Source organism: Anoplopoma fimbria, chromosome 12 (genome assembly GCF_027596085.1).
Source record: "Anoplopoma fimbria isolate UVic2021 breed Golden Eagle Sablefish chromosome 12, Afim_UVic_2022, whole genome shotgun sequence".
NCBI classification, from domain to species: Eukaryota; Metazoa; Chordata; class Actinopteri; order Perciformes; family Anoplopomatidae; genus Anoplopoma; species Anoplopoma fimbria.
Window position 1 is genome coordinate 22,895,106 of NC_072460.1, and position 18,472 is coordinate 22,913,577.

The window sequence follows — 18,472 nt, forward strand, 5'->3', positions numbered from 1 at the left end:
CCATTAGATCCCATTAAATCCCATAGACACTGTTCCTTTAAAGGATAACTTGATTATCAGAATGATCTCTGTGATCATCTCTCTTTTTTTGTAAACAGCTTATTGTGTATGTATTGTGTATATTTGTCAGACTCTTTTAGTTCTCACTCATGTTTTTGGTGAGAATTCTCTCGCGGTGGTTGAGTCCTCTTCCTCTTTGTTCAGATCCTGCGGTGCAGAGAAACGCTGTTGTCCAATCACATAACAGTTGTGGCGTATTTACTACTTAGGGCAGACAAGCCTCACAGTTCACTTCCTGTTTTTGTCACAGCACTTTCGCACGAAATTGGTTTCCATGGAAACAATGGTCTCAATCCTTTGCTGTGACTGACAGGGAAGAAAAAAGGCGATGGAGGTGATGGGTGAAGCAACTTATCGCAGGAGTTCTGAGGCTTCATCATGTTTGATTTCAAAACAAAGCCTGAACATTATCAGACTTCTACTGGCAGATTAGATTTTATTCCCTTCTGACATGAATTTATATGAAACAATTAGGAAATGATTAGGCAACTATTCTGATCATTAATTCATCTTTTAAATTGGATCTCCTGTGGTTTAGTCGTAAAGTTGTGAGACTTAACAGAGGCTGAGATATTTCAACCTTTTAGTTATTGGGTTTTAGACCATAATGCAAAAATGACTCGCGTCTTTCAACCTCCACATCTCCAGTTTGTCTCCATGTTGAGATAACCCTTATGACATCACTGTGACATCATCAGGGTGCAAAAGGAGAGCACATATTACGCCTATTTTAAAAGCTTTACGCTGGTTACCTGATAGTTGTTAAAGTTATTTTATTCGTTTATAAGGCCCTACATGACCATCACTTAGAAATTATTTTATTTAAGTTTGGTTCTTCTCTTCTAGCTGTTCCACAAAACAGAACAGAACCATTTGGGTGTGTTGCTTTTAGCCATTATGCTCCAAGCCGGTGGAACAACTTTCTGAGAGGAACTAAAAATATTTATAATTTTACTACTATTCTGGCATTAATTTAACGTTTCATGATTTTATGTTTTTTGATTATTGTTGCTTATTTAATCTGGTTTATACACAGTCTTGTGTTTTTATTTACATATTTATTTTCTTATTTTATTTCCCTCTAAATTTACTTTAAAAGCATTTACTGTTTTATACCAGGATCAATTTTTTTCAGTGTTATATGTTTTTTTATATAATTATTTTTTAGTGCATTAGCCTCTTCATCTTCTCTCCATTTTCATCATGTTAAATTGACGATGCTGCTTTTTATATCATTTTAACGCATGGTCACACAAAACAAGCTATTGGAAGGACGTCACCACGGGCTCTTTAATTGTGTTACTAATGAGCACTTTTCATAATTGGATGAGGTTTAGACTGAACAATTTCATCACAGAAATAATTATTTGCAGCGCTAATGTATTATCGGCAGTTTGGCTGCAATTATGAAATCATTTTTAATATGTCAATTACGAATGCCTACAGGTCTTCTGCCATGAAAACTAAACTCAAAACTTGAGTTGACTCAAATCTAACTGCTGCTCACACAGAAAATAAATATGTTTACATGGATCAACAACATGGAAACTTCTCCGTCTATGTTTACATGCCTGCTTTATAAATAGAATCCAGATTTGGACATTTTTGGAAACAGTTTGCATTCGTGTTTGTAAATGTACGTATATTTGTGTTTTTTTCCCTCGGCAGGTATTTTGCACTAAGCTCACAGAGACTGGAATCCCTCAGGACGTGATTACAGGAATCTTCTCCAACATCTCCTCCATCTACTGCTTCCACGACAAGTTCCTGCTGCCTGAGCTCAAGACACGCATCACTGGAGAATGGTGAGGGATAAACACGCAGCAGTTCAACGGCCTTCCTCAAAAGCATCGGGGGTGATGTCATTCTAAAGATGTTTTGGCTCTGTTTGTAGTCAGTTAGGCAGTTGGTGCTGGCTGTTAAACTCGGACAGCTGGGCGGCAGTGGAGAGAATTATTGTCCGGTTGTCAGTGGTGTCGGGTTGCTAAGTATTTGTGTGTGTCACAGTTGCAGATTTAACCCATTTTGTGTTAGCAGGAAATTTACCCCCAATGTGTGTTAGTGTGCCAACATCAGCCACCCTTTGTAGATAATGGCTCCTCTAGAGGGCTGCATTTTGGGAAATCACCTGTCGCATAATGTTTCCCCGCATTATTTTCTGAAACTCATTAAAATGTTTTGGCTCAGATAAAAAGGCTTAAAAAACGGGTACAAACAACCACACAGCTACTCAGAACAGTGAACCTCAGGGAAGAAAGTTCATAAGAAGGATTAAGTTGAATTGGAAGTGGAATTCCCCAATTGTGTGATCAAGATTGGTCTGCATATTTTATGAGCTTTCATTTGTTTCTTGCTTCTGAAGAATGACGTCAACGCTTCCTGTCTTATCTCTTTGGTGACATGAGTTTTATTGGTCTCATAATTATAATCTGGGTTTATGAATTTGTCAGGAGATATGTCATGGAATCAGTTAACCTTTAACCTCACTTCACTAAATTGGAAGCCTTTTTTTGAGGATTTTATCTCCGGAGCTGTAACTCAATAGAGGTAAAATAAAGATGTAATTGAACTTTCCAAAATGCTAGCTACATGTCACAAGACAAGATGAAAACTGAATATTATATGAATATAAATAACAAGCTGAACAGCCCTTCAAAATGTTATGCTTTTAATGAAAATATTGTACATAAAAATATACTAATTACTCTAACTATAATTAAATAGTTCACATACGAAAGCTACCTGATATTAGAAATACTAGAATAAAAAGATTGTACTTGGGTTGGGCTTTTTTTCTAAACATTAAATTCTGATGAGCACCAGAAGGAAATACTGTGATGATATTAATAAACAACATACACTGTACAGTATCATGCTTTTCCAAGCTCAGTTTTACATGATAGCTATACAATTGCAGTGTCCAGAGTTTGCTGCTCTACATTCAGTAGATCTATAGAACTTTATATAAAAAAACGTACACATTTTTGGAAGTTTTGGAAGAAAGTAGCAGCTGTAAGATCTTAAACATTGAATTCACCGTCTCATCAATCTGTTTGTTCGCTGTAGGGACTCCAACCCTCGTATTGGAGACATCCTCCAGAAACTGGCTCCCTTCATGAAGATGTACGGAGAATATGTGAAGAACTTTGACCGAGCCATGGACTTGGTCAACACCTGGACACAGCGGTCCTCACAGTTCAAGAGCGTGGTCCAGAATATTCAGGTAGCTGTCTGGGTTTGTCTCCTAATTGGACACCTTTTCCATTAATTAGCAGTATTTTTTACAGTGTTTCCATTTGCTAATGCATCTAATGGTTGTTTACTACTAGGATACTCTGATAGACAACTGGTCTTAGAAGCAGATGCCTTTTTCTTTTGCTCTACTAATACATCTAGAGGATTGCAGTGAATGTGTGCCCTCTAATTTACAAACTGTGTTTTTGTTTATCATATTTTCTTCTTTGGACCAACAGAAACAGGATGTGTGTGGGAACCTGACGTTGCAGCACCACATGCTGGAGCCGGTTCAAAGGATTCCTCGCTACGAGCTGTTGCTCAGAGATTACCTGAAGAAGCTGCCTGATGACGCTCTGGACCGGAAAGACGCCGAGAGTGAGACATTTGACCTTCTGTTTACTACTGTGACCCAAACACTGCGCATTTAATTTAGACTTTCACCTGTAATTGTTTTTTATCACTAATGTGCTCATGTGGCATGAATATCATCATACTCTAAAGGTTAGAAGGACAAAAAAAGGGTGGATCTAAGTACAACCGAAAACTAAATGATTTCTAGGTCATGAACTGAAAACAAACTGTGAAAGGGTTAAAGTTATGAGACAAAAACACAAACAACTCCAAGACCAGACAACTCCACGGGAACGACCTATCAATCACAAGGTAGCAATACCCTAAGGCATATTCTGCTTTCTGGTCTATTTTACTCTAAATGGACCATAATAAATCAAGAGAGAAGTAGAGTCATTTTCTCATAGACTTCTATACAACCAGACTTCTTTTTATAACTAGAGGAGTCGCCCCCTGCTGGCCATTAAAGATAATACAAGTTTAAGGCACGTCAGCATTGGCTTCACTTTTCAGAATTGAAGGTAGCTTTCTGTTTTGGATTCAGGGACAAGTCAGTTTCTGTAGTCCGATGTTCGCAAGTTATGCAACAAAACTAAGTTTAAAAAACGTCAACGCTGACTTGGTTTCAAACAGTACTAACACAGCCGTCTCCTGGGTGAAAGTCCTGTTTGTTTTACCCGTCCATCAATCATGGAAATTAAGGCAGGACATTCAGAATCTCCAGTGCCTCTTGTTTCTTCTACTGCTTAGTCGAGACAGATTACACACTTCACATCCAGTCAGTGCTTCGCTCTTAAAGCCCAAAAATTCAATTTTAAATGATCCGATGTCCTCAAACATCGGTGTTTCCATTTACCTGAGCGTTAACCTCTCCACACTGTGTTGTTTGGAGTCCGTGGAGAGGTTTCTCTCTCATCCACTCCAGTCGAAAAGCAGTTTATCACGGTTGTTTTGGCCTGGTTTTTCCGTGGCTGTGTGTCTCCTCTGTTTATGTAGGCCATGATTAAGATGGCTGACTCAGGTGCTCACAGGGCTCAATGTTGGCCTAAAGCCAGCCTAATGCACGCGGTGTGTTTTATGTTCAGACAGAGCATGTTAAGCCTCTGATCCTGTTAGATTTATAGAATATAGCTAGTGTGACCTCTTTGTTTTTCACTGTGCAACAAATATATTTCTTGTGTGTAAAAGAGATAGATTGATTTATATATGTGGTTTGTGTCAGTTTTGCTCAAACATGATCTCATCGTTGTTTATTTATGGATTTTATGCTAACATATATATGTGAATGCTTGTTTCAGAGGCACTGGAGCTAATCTCTACTGCGGCTAACCATTCCAATGCAGCAATCAGGAAAATGGTAAGACTTTAATTTATCACTATACTCCTCTCTTTTGTCTTTTTCTTCTTTGTTGTCATCTCCTCCTAAACTCTTTCCAACACTCTTCCCCCTGTCCTGTTGAGCTTTGTCAAAAAACAGCCAGTGTGTTACTCAATCAAAGAGTTGCTGATGCTACTGTCGGTCAGCATCATTGCAAGTGTTCGTCTGAAGGAGTGAACAAGCTGAATTAGTACAGACAGGAAGTTGCCATTTCCTGCCTCGAGTTGCACAGCTTGCGGAAGCCTGGCTGACTTTTGACACTCTTCATCTCTTTCCTCTGTCTGGCCTTGTTACTCGTTTCTGTTTGACGTCCTTGAAAACAACTTGAGCCGACTAATGTGTTGAATCAATAATGAAATATAACACCTGCTTTCCTGCCTTGCTGGAAAACCCATGAATGAATGAGAGTCTTAACCTGATAACAAAATAAACCGCTGTCTGGAGGCTTTTAGCTCCATCTGTCTTCTCACTCTTAAGTGTCTTTGTGTCTTCTCTCATTCTGCTTTCCTCATCCTCTTGTCTCTTTATGTTTTCAGGAGAAGATGCACAAGCTGCTGGAGGTTTACGAGAGGCTCGGAGGAGAGGAGGACATAGTTAACCCGGCCAATGAGCTCATAAAAGAAGGTCATATCAAGAAGATGTCAGCCAAAAATGGAACAGCACAAGACCGATACCTCTACTTGGTGAGAGGACTGAGGTGTTAAATAAGAGAAATATCAGACTGCTGGAGGATGGTTGTATATGTGTGAGCCTTGTCATCTGCACTGCTCATTAACTGCATCATCTGTCTCCGCTCTAGTTCAACAATATGGTGCTATACTGCGTGCCTAAACTCCGACTGATGGGACAGAAGTTCAGCGTAAGAGAGAGGATCGACATCGCTGGAATGGAGGTGAAGTTCTGCTTTCTCATTCTGTTAGATATCTTTTGTTTTCTCATCTAACCTTTTATTTTTTCTGGTAGCTGTAAATCTAATTTCCTTCTGTTTCTTGACCTCAGGTGCAGGAGAATGTGAAGCAGAACCTTCCTCACACGTTTGCCATCATCGGCAAGCAGCGTTCACTGGAGCTGCAAGCAAGGTAAAGACATTTGAATCAACTGCCAAAGAAAAACTGCGGACTCTCAAGTGACCTTTGAAAATATGCAGTTTCTGTATAAAATGCAACTTGATCCTTTGGAAGCCCCCAAGTGTTAAATTATGATAATAAATAATGCTTTATGTTAAAATCATATAAATAAATAAAGTAAAATAGGTAATTTGCTAAATAATTTCTTCTTCTCCTTCCAAATATTATTATTATTAATAATAATAAATATTTTATTATTTTTAAATAAACAGAGTTAAAGTTTATGTCAGTATATACATTGTTTAAATTATTTCATAATTCTCTTTAAGTTTGTTTAAAAAAAAAAAAGAAATAGGTCATATCTTACCAAAAAACTATTTAAAAGACAGTATTTTTCCTAGTGAAACTTTAAATTAATGTCACATTTTTTTGTAATGCATGTCCAGCAAGCTGAACTGCTACCACATATAGCTAATTAGTTCTACCAACTAGCTCCTGCTGTAAATAGACAAACACATCTAATCATAATCATAACTAATCTCTATATTTCCATACCTTTACAAAGCTGCACATGCTAACTACCTCGCCAGCAATCTAAGATGATTTGGTAGTCCAAGCTATTTCATAAAGTAAATAAAGTAATCTCATTATCTTTTATTTGCTCTGCAGGACAGCTGAGGAGAAAGAAGATTGGATTCAGGCAAGTATCACACACATGCTCGCATAGAGATGTAGTAATACACACCCACGCACATTATGCACACACCCTGTCTCCATGCACACACGCTGAGCCTCTGATTGTTCTGCTTTATTACAGAATGGAATTAGCAAAGAGTTCCTCCCCACACTCATTCATTGTGTTTGGAAATTATATTCTGTAATAAAAGCCGCTCATTATTGCAGAGGAGGTTTGTGAGGTTTGTCTTTAGTCTGTGTAAGCATGAGAGAAGGGTTTAAATGAATAGAGGGAGCATTCAGGAAAGCAAAGGACAGAGGAATGTAAACCTCAAAGATTCTGGAGAGAGACAAAAAGGTATTTACGCACCACTAGAGCGGCAGGACTCTGGATTCTGGCTGTGATGCTGTAGGACCATGATTTGGTGCACGGTCTGGCAAAACAGCACGCCACACACAATGTCTTTGTTCCCCAATCGAGCAGGGAAAAGGAAAGTTGGCTTTCTACCACTATTCATCTTCTCTCTTTCACTTTGTAGACTAAGTAACGGACTCTTTAGGAAACAAAACGTAAAACACTGCTGCAATTCTGCACACATAGATTTCCTCAAGTACGCATGTGAATAAACTATATCAATTGCTGATGTGTCTAATCAATATCAATCAATAATCCCTTTTCCATCCTTCCTCCTCTGTTCCTCTAAAACTCTTCCCACTCTCAGGTGATCCTGGCCACAATCGAGCGGCACAAGCAAAACAGCGAAACGTTCAATAAAGCGTTCAACAGCTCTTTCTCCCGGGAGGATGACCACCCCCCTGAGTCACCGGTCAGTCTCGCTCACTCGTCCATATTCAATCAGCTCATTGATCAGTCAATTAGTGAGTCATCCTGTGCAATGACTCAAACAAGTTGGTCACAGTCTGGTCTTTGTTTGCCTGAACAGCTCTCCCATCTATGGATGTGTTCGAAATCATACACTCACTAAACACGCAGACATAAAGAAGCTCTTTCTCTCTTTCCATCCGTGACAGTTGCACACGTAGCGTCTGTGAGTCTCCTCTTCCAGAACTCTCTCATGACCTAATAGGGAAGGCCCAAGTCAAAGTGTATACATAACTCTTATGGATCTGCTTTGACCCACTTTGGTGCCGGCTCAAGCTGGACGCTGGCCAAACGTAACTTGACACGAGCCAGAGGACTTGATTCAGAAGGTCCAGACTGACACCTAGTGGTGGAGGTATATCTGACTTCAGAACGGAGCTGCTGGTGCTTAATATGGTTTGTTTTTTCTTCTTCTCCTCAGGGTCCCTGGTGCAACACATCCATCGACTCAGACGGGGAAAGACTGCATGAAAGGGTAAGATACTATCCTACAAAAGAAAAACACATTATAAAGGATTTATTTGATTATTAGATTATAAATTATATAAGCATGTTAGCACTGTCTCTGGGGATCTTATTTCAGAAACATGGTACCCTTAAACAGAGTCCGGTTTAATCCGAGGCAATAATTATGTGGGTCCCTGTTGTGTCCCCCCTTTCTCCCACTGTCTGTGTATTGTGTGTGTTTAAGTAATGAGCTTTTAACTTGATAAAGCACTTGTTTATTTAGGTTTATGCACCATGTCAAAGTAATATAAACTGAAAAAAATAATCTTTTAAAATAGATTTTTAAGTTCTCAAGATTATGTAACCATGCAGGTGTTTGCTTAAAGGAATCTATCATTTTGCTTTTTTTATGTCATCTTTAATTGTGCACACATTACTACCAAACTACTTTGCAGTACATGAAATTACCACAAACAATTTGGCACGTGGTGAAAATGAGGCTGTGAACTTTGACACACAAAATCATCAGGCTGTCTGAGTTAGAGAGACAACATGTAGTTTGTTAATGTTATTGTTTTACTTCTCTTTTTATAAAACTAATAATAGCAGAGAAGGGAGGATGCTGCTTGTCTGTTCAAATACAGTTACAAGAGATTAATGACAGTAAAATGTTTGATCAAAATGCTTTATATAACAACTCTGTTAACCTGCAAGTCATGTCAGCTCCTGCATATTGTGTTTACAACCAAACTCACTCTATTTCAGGCTGACTGCACCGTGTGAAGAGGCCTAATAAGGCTAAATAAGTGAAAACACCTGTGTAGATCAACCGTTTATGTGTACAGGCTAAAAGAGTGCCTCTGTCCTGTTTTAGAATAACCTTACTCTTAATAAAACAGGATATTTGGCTGATAAATGGCTCCTTGTCCCACAGTGCATTTATAAGAACCATCTTCCAGGTTCTGGACACCTTCACCTGACCTCCACCTTGTTTAATAGAAAAGAGAAATGGATGACAGGCGACCAGACAAACAAAGAACCAAAAGGAGCCGTCAGACATTCCTCCAGTTGTTCTGAAACTGAACAGACAGAAGACCTTGACACGTGTTTTTTTTTTTTGTATATGTTTTCCAGAAGAGTTCCAGGAAAAAGGAGAAAGAGAAGCAGACATGTAAAGGCTGCAACGAGAGCTTCAACTTCACCAAGCGCAAACACCACTGCAAGTCCTGTGGAGCGGTGAGCTGATGGAACAAAAATGACATTCGGGGTTATTGTTTGGCGGGATGTAGAAACGAAAAAGGGTGGAGAAGTAACTGTTAACAAACGAGCCGCTCCTCAATGCCATCTCTCTCTCTCTCTCTCTCTCTCTCTCTCTATCTATCTCTCTCTGTCCTTCTGCAGGCCATCTGTGCGAAGTGTTCAAAGACCTTGGACAACAAAACGAGCCGTGTGTGCCCGGAGTGTTTCGAAGCCAGCCTCAGCCTGGAGACTCTCTGCGTCAGTGAACAGAAGAGGAAAGCTGCGCCTGAGGTGAGACAAAAAAAACAAGAACACACACACATTTAGCAGCATGTGCATAGCAGTTACCCTTGATTCATGCCTGTCCAGTTAGAGCCATGCCTCCCAGTAGACCAGCAGTCAAAGTCAACCAGGGTTCAACAGCCAGACTTCACTGGTGGCAACAACAACAAAAAAAAGCATAGAAGTTTACTTATGAAGTCCTGTGCACCATCTTGAAAACTTAAGTCACTGTGTGTCTGAAATCATTATACACACACACTTATACACTCGCAGTACATGTGTGTTTGTGAGGTAACACAGATTCACATTGAAAGATCAACTTATCCTTCTTGGATGACTAATATCATAATGAGATCTCGGCTTATGGAGGACCAGTCATCTCTGCTGACTCAACACTCTAGCAGCTTTAGGTGTCTGTGCCTTCACAGTGGTTTTATTGAAAAGCTGACAACCATACTATATTGTTGAAATTGTTCAGGTTGATTTTTCACCAGAAGATCCCCCCTTCATAAAGCTCATCTGTAGGGACATTACTCACCACAAGGGGGAGCTCTATGCCGTCCAAGGATTAGACAAGGGGACAGCAGCAGCTTGAACACCTGTCCATGTACAAATCTCACTGTGTCCTACATTGTCCTTACGTAACGGTGAACAGAGGAAGACCTGCACTGTCAGTTGCTCATCAGGTTCAAATCCCCAATATACAATTCAAATGGATTTAAATTACAAGCTCATTCGAATCAATAATAATATTAAACAAAATTTTAAAGCACCTTTCAAAACAGGGTTATATAGTGTTTTATATATGTATATGTATGCATGTATGTGTATATATAGATATATATATATATATATATATATATATATATATATATTATATATATATATATAGATATATGTGTATTTTTTTTATATGTATATACATGTATATGAATGTATATGTGTGTATACGTATATGTGTATATATATATGTGTGTGTTTGTGTATGAACTGTATATATATGTGTGTGTGTGTATGTATATATGTGTGTGTGTGTGTGTATATGTATATATATGTGTGAATATGTGTGTATATTTTTATATATATGTGTGTATATATGGATGTGTGAATATATGTATATGTATATTTTTATATATATATATATATAGATGTGTATATGTGTGTGTGTATATATATGCATGTGTTTGTATATATATATATATATATATATATATATGTGTATATATATTTGTGTGTGTATATATATATAGATGTGTATATAGAAGTGTGTGTGTATATATATATATATGTATGTGTATATAGATATATATATATGTGTATATATATGACAATGGTTGGCCTCTTTACATGTACGTTTCTATATTATCTTTCTAGAGACAGACATCTCTAACGGGGGAGAACTGCCTGCTATGTGGCCACCTTCAGGTGCAGGAGAAAGGGAAGAGCTGGTCTAAGATGTGGGTGGCTGTCACCAAGGCTGAGCCACTGGTGCTGTACTTGCAGAGCAGTGGACAGGTAAGAGTTCAACACACACACACACACCTGCAGATATAGTGATAAATAGCTGGTAATTACAAAATATTCTGCCTTTTTTTTTAATCAGATTTAGGGATTATTTATTTTAGGTATTTATAATTTACCCTTTATTTATTTTACGAGCAATAGTTGTCACTCACAATACATAGATAATATTTCATGAGGTTCCCCTTTAAAGTTACACATTATATAAATAAAGGATAATAAACATTGAACACAAGTTCCCCCTCATGTTCTCGTAAACAGTGATCCTCCTTTTAAAGCCAGACATCTGTACAGTGTAGCTTCTGCATGGGAATATCAGTGAGCATGTGTAAATCAGATCTATCCAATCCCTCCTGCGACAGGTCGTCTGAGCACTATCTGTGCTCTGTAGATTTGGGCCAGGAGGATTTGCTTGTCCTGAGTCTGACCTCAGGTATATATCCGGCGCTGTCTGCAGCTCTGCTCACATGCGTGATCGGGTTTTAATTTGCACCGACCAGACGAAGCAACTCTTCGGATTTTAAAGTGGGTTCCTTGAAATCTTGGCCGTGCATGCAGCAGTAAATCTGCCCAGAACATGCCAAGGAGATGAGTTTCACGAGTCGTTGACATGATTGCTCAAAATTAAAAACAAAATCCCAAGGCAATCATGTTTGGAAGGCTTTTTGCTAAAGACTGTGATTCTCTGTCAGTCATAGCGGATGGAACAGAAGGGAAATCAGCCGGTTAAAGCCTTCCCTCCGGTTTCATTTACAAGACTAAAATCCCAAACCCACTGCAGAAAGCTGCCATTCCAAAGATTAGGATTAAAGGGAATTGGACGTGCATTTCCTGATTATACAGAAAGAAAGAGGGGGAAGGGTAGAGAGGAGGGTTTTATTGTACATGCATGGAATATATTCTGTGAAGAGACAAGCTGTCACTTTCTGCATTCCAGATAACCCCGATTTTAAATCATTTTCTCCTGATTGACAATATCTGTAGGACTCCAAGGGTGCGAGGGTGGTGCCTCTCCCAGGGTTCGAAGTGAGTGCCGTGCCGCCGCCGTCGGGAGGCGAGAAGCCGGAGATCAAACACGCTTTCCGCCTCAGTCACACCCAGCAGACTTTGCTCCTAAGTGCCCAAGATGCAGAACTTCAGGCCAAGTGGGTGGACGTCCTCTCCAAGGCGGCCCGCGGTGAAGCGCCCACGGACGCCTCGACGAGCGTGACTGAAAACAGGAAGAGCCAGTAGTGGCCCTGTTGGAGCCACAGGACTCGCACCCCCAACCCCCTCCCCCACCTCCCTGCTCCTCCCGTGTTTATAGAGCACACAATTACTTGAAATCACTTTACCTTGGCACTTTTTTATTTTGTTTTTATTTTTTTTTCTTCCTCCTCTTTATGCCACTTCAATCTTCTCCTCATGAACACACAGCTCCATCTTCTCTCCCTTTATCTCCCTGTCTCTCTTGAACACACAGAAGAAGAAATAAAACAGAAGGACTATGCTATCAAGCCACCAATGCCACTGTATGTATGTGTGGTTGGGATATTTTAGTGTTTTTCAAACGCCGGAGAGGACTAAATGTTTTATTTGTAATATAGCTGAAGAAGGTTCCTGTTTGGGTTTTTTTTTCAAAAAGATGAAGTTTCTTGTACATTATGCGACTGTGTTGTGAAGCATTACATTTTATGTGTTTGTCTTTCCATTTGCGGGAAAGTATGTGTGTGTGTGTGTGTGTGTGTGTGTGTGTGTGTGTGTGTGTTTGATTGAGTGCGAGTCCCCACTCCCGTGTTTATTAAGTATTGAATGTTAGTGTAAGAAACCCTACGCCACCCCTCCGTTCTCTTCACTCCTGCTGGGGACACAGTGGCAGTTCAGTGGGTATTGTACAGTATGTATACTATAGTGCAATGTAAGGAAAAAAAAAGATGTTTTAACTTAAAGAAGACACAGAGATGTGTATAGCTTGTGGCTGGCCACTTGATGCTCCCACTGTCAGCTCCCATCTTACAGACCCTCTCCTCATACTTCTCTCATCTATGAAAGGTAATAAATCCCTCCCAACTTTGGACTCTTGAGATCTCTAATCTGATCCCCCTCCCCCCCACATTTCCACTCCGCCATGATTGCGACTCATCCAGATGAGAGTACGCAGCCAGAATGGGATCAAGTGGCCTCAATTCTGACCCTGAGCTGCAGGTTCAGTCCCTCGATATCTCCACTTGTACACATGCTTAATAAATCATTTTCATATACTTCTCTCTCTTTCTTAGGATAGCAACCGTCTGCCTGCTTCTCTCCCCTTTTGGTGATGTGATGGAAACCAAGTACTGTACTGTAAAACTGTTAACTCTGTACCCTGCTCCTGTCAGCCACCAGCCTTCAAGCAAAAGTAGCAAAAAAAAATAGAATTGGTCATTGGATCTCTTTGTGCATGTAAAAAAAAAAACTCACTCATATTTATGTACCGTGCTCTGAAAATCTTTGCCCCTTTCCCCTCTCTTTTTATGCCCCAGAATTCATTCTTGTCGTACTGTAAGTGAGCAGCAGTGAGTGTTTTTAAACATGGTTTGTGCACAGTGGAAAAGCAGTCAAGCATATCATCAATAAACAGACGTTGTGATTCGTTCAGTACGCGCTGTCCAACGAGATCTTCACGTGTCATGAGGTTCTGTGTGAAAACATGTTTCTCTTTGTCTTTTCATGGAACTCACAGATGCACGCACACACACACGCCCATCAATTATTGTTCATTCGCTCCAGCTTCTGATCTTGCATTGATATCGCACACGAAACAGCATATGAAATAACGGATATTTGATTTGATATGCTGACGGGATGTTAAGAGGATTAACGACCATGTGACATATACTGTATGTGTGCAAATGAGTTTCTCTGTGCATGTTTATCTGTCATTCAGGTTTACTATACTGTAGTTTTAGTGCCATTCTTTTTAAAAGGAACAGTATGTAGGATTTTAGGGGGAATATAATATTCAGAACTAAGTTTTCATTAGTGTATGATCACCTGCAGAATCGTTGTGTTTTCATCAGTTTAGATTGGGCCATTTAAATCTACATAGAGAGTTTGTTTTTCTTCACAGAGTACGTCATGTTGTACTGTCGTGTTTCTACAGTAGTAGCAATAGTAGTAGTAGAAGTAGTACTAGTAGTAGTAGTAGTAGAGAGCCTTTTGCGTTTTTACGTTACCTGAAGGCCACCGTCAGCTGAAGTGTATAAAGTTGGATGCCTCTAGATTCTACAGACTTCCCCTTTAATTTCACGTTCACTTCCAGTTTTTACTTCTGTTTGGTTATTCAGTATTTTTGCCTGACCTTTTGTACTTTCCACCAGAGTAGCAGAGGACAGAGCAAAAAAACCACAACAATATGAATAAAAAAAGAACTAAGAGGACTAAGTGTCTGCAGCCGTGCTAGCGCCTCTGTGGAGCTGTACTCAGGTGAAATGGTGCTTTGAGATGAATGCGTTAACATCAGCATGTTAGCATTTCTAACCACATGTTTACAATGGTGACAATTCTATAGTTTTGCAAACATGCTAATGTTTTCTAATTATGAACGTGTGTACCAAATTTTACGGCAATCCATCTAATTGTTGTCGAGATATATCCATTAGGACGAAAGTGGTGGACCGTCAGACAGACAGACAGACAGACATGCCTTCCAATGGATAATGATAAATAATCTCAGATCAAATTTCTGGCTCGACCACCTCCCTATTTATTGTTTTTCATGCTCAGCTCTTGTCAGCTGTGATTTAGCTGCTTTGGCTCAGAGCATTTCCTTGTTGCAAGTGTGTGTTTTGATATGGATTTAAACCGCTGGACATTATAGATCGAATTGATATAGCACATAGCATAGATCTATAGCATCAGTAGGACATGAAGTCAAGTGCACTATGGCTTTATCTGCTGTGTGCAGCGATACTGCTGTCACCACAGGAACAGCACTGAAACTCACTGTACAGAGGAAACTTACAGTCATCTCATTACTGCCGTTTCTATCTGATGTCTCAAGCTTGATGAGCTGCAGCTGTACAGTTTATCTCCTTCTTGTGATCAGTTTCACAGTAAGAAATGTGCTGCTCAAATGATTTCAATATGAGTCACCTTAACACACATGCTGCTATATATAAATGTGTGTTTGCATGTACAGTATGCAGGGTGTGTAGTGATTGGATGTTAATTAATTTATGTATGCAGCCCTCAAAAGACAGAACAAGGCAAAACTAAGAAAGGATGAATTATAGGATCTGATTTCCTGAAAGGGTTGGGTTAGTTGAATTATGTCTGATTTCAGCTCTCAGATATGCCTGTGTATATAAAAGTAGGTGTGGAGAGGGTGTATGAAAGCTGTGGCGGTTGCCTTGAGTCCATTTTTCTGCATCTTGATTTAATTCAGTTTCATCCTCCCTCCCCTTTTGTTTTGTCTCCACTTTGTCGTCATCGCACTTGCTTTTTTGCAGTTCTCGTAGACGTAAACGTATTGATGTACATTTCCAGTAAAAAAAAAAAAAAAAAAGAAAGTGAGGACAGCTATTGATAGTCTTCGTGAACCGTAACTTCTTTATTTAGCGAGTCAACACTATGAGTGTCAAAATGATGAATTGGGAGGCTGGTCCCTCTGTCGCGCTGTGAGCGTCGGTGCAGAGATAGAGAGCAAACTGCTGACTGCCTCCTTCTGTCATTTTACATGCTGTACATCTAGAGCAGAGTGGAACAGGGAGGGTCCTGTGTTGCGTCCTCTCAACCCTCTGAGTTGTTGTTTTTCTCATTTCTCTACAGTACAATCTGAGATTTAGTTGGCTAACATCCAGTTTGTCGCAGGAAGTTTTACCTCTTCCTTTGCATCTCTGCAGTACATCTCTCTTTCATGCTTTCACCTCTTTATGTGTGTTTTTCAGTAACAGCTGATTCTACCAAGGTTGCAGTGAAACATGTCAAAACGTTCTCCACCAGGAGGCCCCAAGGCTTCTCTTAATGGCTCTATTCATCAAGGGCACAGACCTCTTAGAATTAGCACAAAGAGCAGGGTTGTTTGGGTTATAATTATCGCCATAAATGTGTTAGAGAACAGTTGCAGGAGGAAAGCAAAGCAAAAACTGAGCAATTCAAATTATTTTATTTGTTGAGGGGCTTCAGGTTGGGGCCATGAATCTGTGAGGCTTGTTTCTATCCCACAACAGCTATGACCATAATGGTCATAATGGGAAAGCTGTCATATGCCGCTGGAGCGTAAGCCTCTTACCAGCTGTTTGTGTGTGTGTGTGTGTGTGTGTGTGTGTGTGTGTGTGTGTGTGTGTGTGTGTGTGTGTGTGTGTGTGTGTGTGTGTGTGTGTGTGTGTGTGTGTGTGTGTGCATCTGTGCATCTGTGTGGCCCAGAAACATTTGCATTTTGCATTCCTAAATCTCTGAATGCACCACCCAGCTGACCTTCCTATTTTGGGAAAGCGGGAAGAACTAATTACCACCTGCCTTTAAAATACAGAACCTCCAAATTCTCTTCTTTTTACTTCATTAGGTCCTTTCCAGCCAATCAACCAGCGTCTTTAATGGACAGACATGTCCGTCCAACACTTTGGTCCAGAGTGACGTATCACGATTACCATTGATGGATTGAAATAAAATTTGGTAGGGATTTTATTGGTCCTTTGAGGATGATTTATAGGAACATTGACTTTTTATGTAGTGCCAACAAAACCTCTAAAACTATGACTGAATACCCATTAACCTCAGCTGCACTCTGGGATTAATGCTAAGAGTAGCAGTTTGGCCTGCTTCAAGAGAACATTCATTTCATAACACAGCTGTAGCGCAGGCCAGTGGATCCGATCATTGGGGTAAAGTAGCATCCAGTTTATCTTGGACAAAATTCCAAAACACATAATATTAACTCAAGGTCCAGTTACTTGCATTTTCTAAGACTTTTCACCAATCTTGTTTTTGTTTTGTTTTTCCCACCAGGATGATCATGTGTTCGGTCACATGTGGCATGCACGTGTGTTTGTATTTGTATTATATTTCAGGCGTGTGCATCTGTGATTGAGTGTCCACCTCTGTGTCCGTCCACGGCTCCTCTCTCATTCTGCTGCAGCAAACTGCATAATATTTTGGAGGTAAGTTAAGGTGGCATGCTTAAGGACCTCTGGTGGTGGCAATGAATCACACCTTCTCAAAACACCTTCTTGCCTGTTTCTTCTTCTGTCATTGACCGCCTGCCGACTCCTCACTCTTAACCGGCCCCCGGCTAGTAGGGGCCGCATGTGATAACACAGCTGAGTGCATCTCCGACCCCCCTAACTGCTACTTTTTGCACACAGTAGGAGGACAACAGTTTGTGGTGTTTTGGGTTTGCAGCAAATGGGACTACCAGAACACACACTGCTGGTTTCCTCCCAGCCCCTGCTCTGCAGCTCATTGTTATTGATTTGGACTAACTACCATACACACATTGCTGTACCGCTGCTACATGTCATTTTAAGACAACTTCGAGCCAGTTGCCTGCATACTTCGCTGCTTGTTTTTCAGACAAAGTTTGTTTTAGGATACTTTACATTAGAGCATTAATTGCCTACATTACCGGTTGCTAGTTGGCTTACTCGTATTGCTTTGTATGGTGTGTTTGGCATCTGAAAAACATGAGGGGTTGAAAAGAAGAATTTTGTTTCATTTTGATGGGGAATAAGCCAAAAATATTGAGAACCGCCGACCTAAGGAGGTTGACGAGCTAAAACTGCAGCAGCACTGACATCATCAGTTTTTTAGATGATATGGCTACTTTGAAGCAGGCAAGTCTGTGTGTACAGCTGAGCACGAAAATCCAAAACTGAGATGTTGTTTAACAGCCACTGTACAGCAGATAAACCCTTTTGATTAAAGTTATTGATAGCCCCAGAAACTTTACTTTTTTTATGCTACCAGTAGCATCGATCAGATAGCAAATCTCTCAAATTTTCATCCATCCAACTATTTTATTTAAATGTTTTTTGTTTGGGTTCCACTTGGACCATTGGCCCTTGGTTAAAAACACTCACCTTAGATCTGCAGCAACACCCACACACAGATGCTGAAACTTTTATTTTGCATTCTTCAGTGAAGCAAGACTTCTGCTTTCCTGTAAAGGAAGTGGTTGCAACGGTTGCCTGCCATTTCTACGATTAGTACTCTGTACACACACACACACACGACCCACGGTTTCATTGCCTGGGTGCGGTTGATGCAAGTTGTTTTTTACACTTCACCAAACAAATGATTCTCTGAAAGTTAGACGCTAGACAAAATGGAATTTCATAAGTATTGTTTTTGGTAGGATCTGAAGACGTCACGACC

General features: G+C 40.0%; 1 protein-coding gene across 1 annotated transcript in view; it reads left to right on the forward strand.

The window, feature by feature from the left end:
* fgd (faciogenital dysplasia) overlaps nt 1-13,769 on the forward strand; it is a 57,214-nt gene extending 43,445 nt beyond the window's left edge. The window contains exons 6-19 of the mRNA XM_054609761.1: nt 1,729-1,865; nt 3,127-3,283; nt 3,534-3,672; nt 4,947-5,005; nt 5,563-5,709; nt 5,826-5,918; nt 6,026-6,105; nt 6,763-6,793; nt 7,491-7,595; nt 8,073-8,126; nt 9,233-9,334; nt 9,500-9,628; nt 10,994-11,134; nt 12,125-13,769. Coding sequence (XP_054465736.1) covers nt 1,729-1,865; nt 3,127-3,283; nt 3,534-3,672; nt 4,947-5,005; nt 5,563-5,709; nt 5,826-5,918; nt 6,026-6,105; nt 6,763-6,793; nt 7,491-7,595; nt 8,073-8,126; nt 9,233-9,334; nt 9,500-9,628; nt 10,994-11,134; nt 12,125-12,373 — 1,623 coding nt within the window. The 3' untranslated portion in view covers nt 12,374-13,769. The remainder of the gene's footprint in view (nt 1-1,728; nt 1,866-3,126; nt 3,284-3,533; nt 3,673-4,946; nt 5,006-5,562; nt 5,710-5,825; nt 5,919-6,025; nt 6,106-6,762; nt 6,794-7,490; nt 7,596-8,072; nt 8,127-9,232; nt 9,335-9,499; nt 9,629-10,993; nt 11,135-12,124) is intronic.
* Nucleotides 13,770-18,472: the final 4,703 nt, after the last annotated feature.